The 1,578-nt window shown below is 42.1% G+C and overlaps 1 protein-coding gene across 1 annotated transcript; it reads right to left on the bottom strand.

Annotated features, from left to right (window-relative positions):
- Positions 1-332: 332 nt before the first annotated feature.
- Positions 333-1,292, bottom strand: LOC118838543 (olfactory receptor 52Z1-like). Its single transcript, XM_036745885.1, has one exon. The coding sequence runs from the start codon at positions 1,290-1,292 to the stop codon at positions 333-335; it is 960 nt and encodes a 319-aa protein (XP_036601780.1).
- Positions 1,293-1,578: the final 286 nt, after the last annotated feature.

Below are 1,578 nucleotides of genomic sequence, written 5' to 3'. Positions count from 1 at the left end.
ACTTTAGCACTAAGATCTCAAGTGACTTGCACATTTATTATGGATTAGAACTGAGACTTAAACTCAAATATTCTTGACTTTGATGCTGAGACCTCATCTTTTTAAAAATTTTGCTGCTTGTTTATGGATATAAAAAAAAGGTAAAACTTAAATTTAAATTGTTTTTTCCCTTCTTGGCAGCTTTGAGGGGAGGTATGATGGAGAGGCAAGTTGAAACTATTTGGTGATATCCTGTAAATTCTAGTTGCTAATTCTCTTCCCCTCTCTGCTTCACCACCTAATAAAAAATGTTCTGTCAAGCATGGCCAGTATCAGAATCTCCTCATTATACATTAGCAACATGTCTTAGTGGAGGAGAAGACCTGAACTACCCGGTCCTGAATCTGCTTTGTTTTTACTCCATAAATGATGGGGTTGAGCATGGGAGGCACCACCACATAGAGGTTGGCCACTAGGATATGGATGTGCCGAGGAATGGTATTGCCTCCAAAGCGGTGAGCAAAGAAAGAAAAGAAGGCTGGAGTGTAGAACATTAGAATCACACAGATATGGGAGCCACACGTGTTAAGAGCCTTGAGCCTAGCGGACCAGGAAGGTATATTGAAGACAGCATGGAGGATTAAAGAATAGGAAATAATGATGAGCAGGACATCTAGACCTGTAGACAACAGGGCCATGGTCAGGCCATAGATGATGTTGACTTTGATGTTGTCACAGGCCAACCGAGCTATACCCATGTGTTCACAGTAGGAGTGGCGAATGATGTTTTGTCCACAATAAGTAAGCCGGTATACCAGAAAGATGAAAGGAAAGCAGATGAGAAAACTCCTAACCACAGCTGCCACCCCAATCTTCCCAATGACTGAGGGAGTAAGAATGGTGGTATATCTCAGTGGATAACAGATAGCCACATAGCGATCAAATGCCATGGCCAACAGAATGGCTGATTCTGCCACAAAGATGAGATGGATGAAGAACATTTGGGCCACACAGCTTCCAAAGGAGATAGTGCCATAGCGGAACCAGAAAATAGCCAGCATTTTAGGTGCTGTGGTTGTGGAGAGCAGGACATCTGCCAGGGCCAGCATAGAGAGAAAGAAGTACATAGGCTCATGGAGGCTACGCTCAGTGATGACAAGGATGATCACAAAACTATTGCCCATAATGGCTACAAGGTACATTGAACAAATGGGAATGGAGATCCAGGTATGTGAGTGCTCCAGTCCTGGGATACCAATCAGAATGTACTTGATGTCTTGGATGTTGGTGTTATTGAATGCAGAGGACACCATATCTTACTGTCTCCTTTAGCTTGGCAGCTGTAATTAAATAAAATAGGATTGGGGGCTATTTTTATCAAAAGTGCTACGTCATGGAAGTGAATGTTGAAAACTAAAAATAAATAAATATTTTTTTAAAAGTGCTGCCTCAGACACAATAGATGTTTGATTGGTTCCTTCTTGCGGCATGCCCTACCATTTGTGAGGAAGAGAGAAATTAAGAGATTAGTCTGAATGCTGTGCTTTCTTTGCTTGCCTAGCATCTTCTCCTCCCATTCTTTGTCTCCTTGGTTTCCTC

The sequence above is a fragment of the Trichosurus vulpecula genome, chromosome 2 (assembly GCF_011100635.1).
Source record: "Trichosurus vulpecula isolate mTriVul1 chromosome 2, mTriVul1.pri, whole genome shotgun sequence".
Lineage (NCBI taxonomy): Eukaryota > Metazoa > Chordata > Mammalia > Diprotodontia > Phalangeridae > Trichosurus > Trichosurus vulpecula.
Note: the sequence above shows the minus strand (reverse complement) of the source record. Positions and strands in the feature narration are given on the sequence as shown.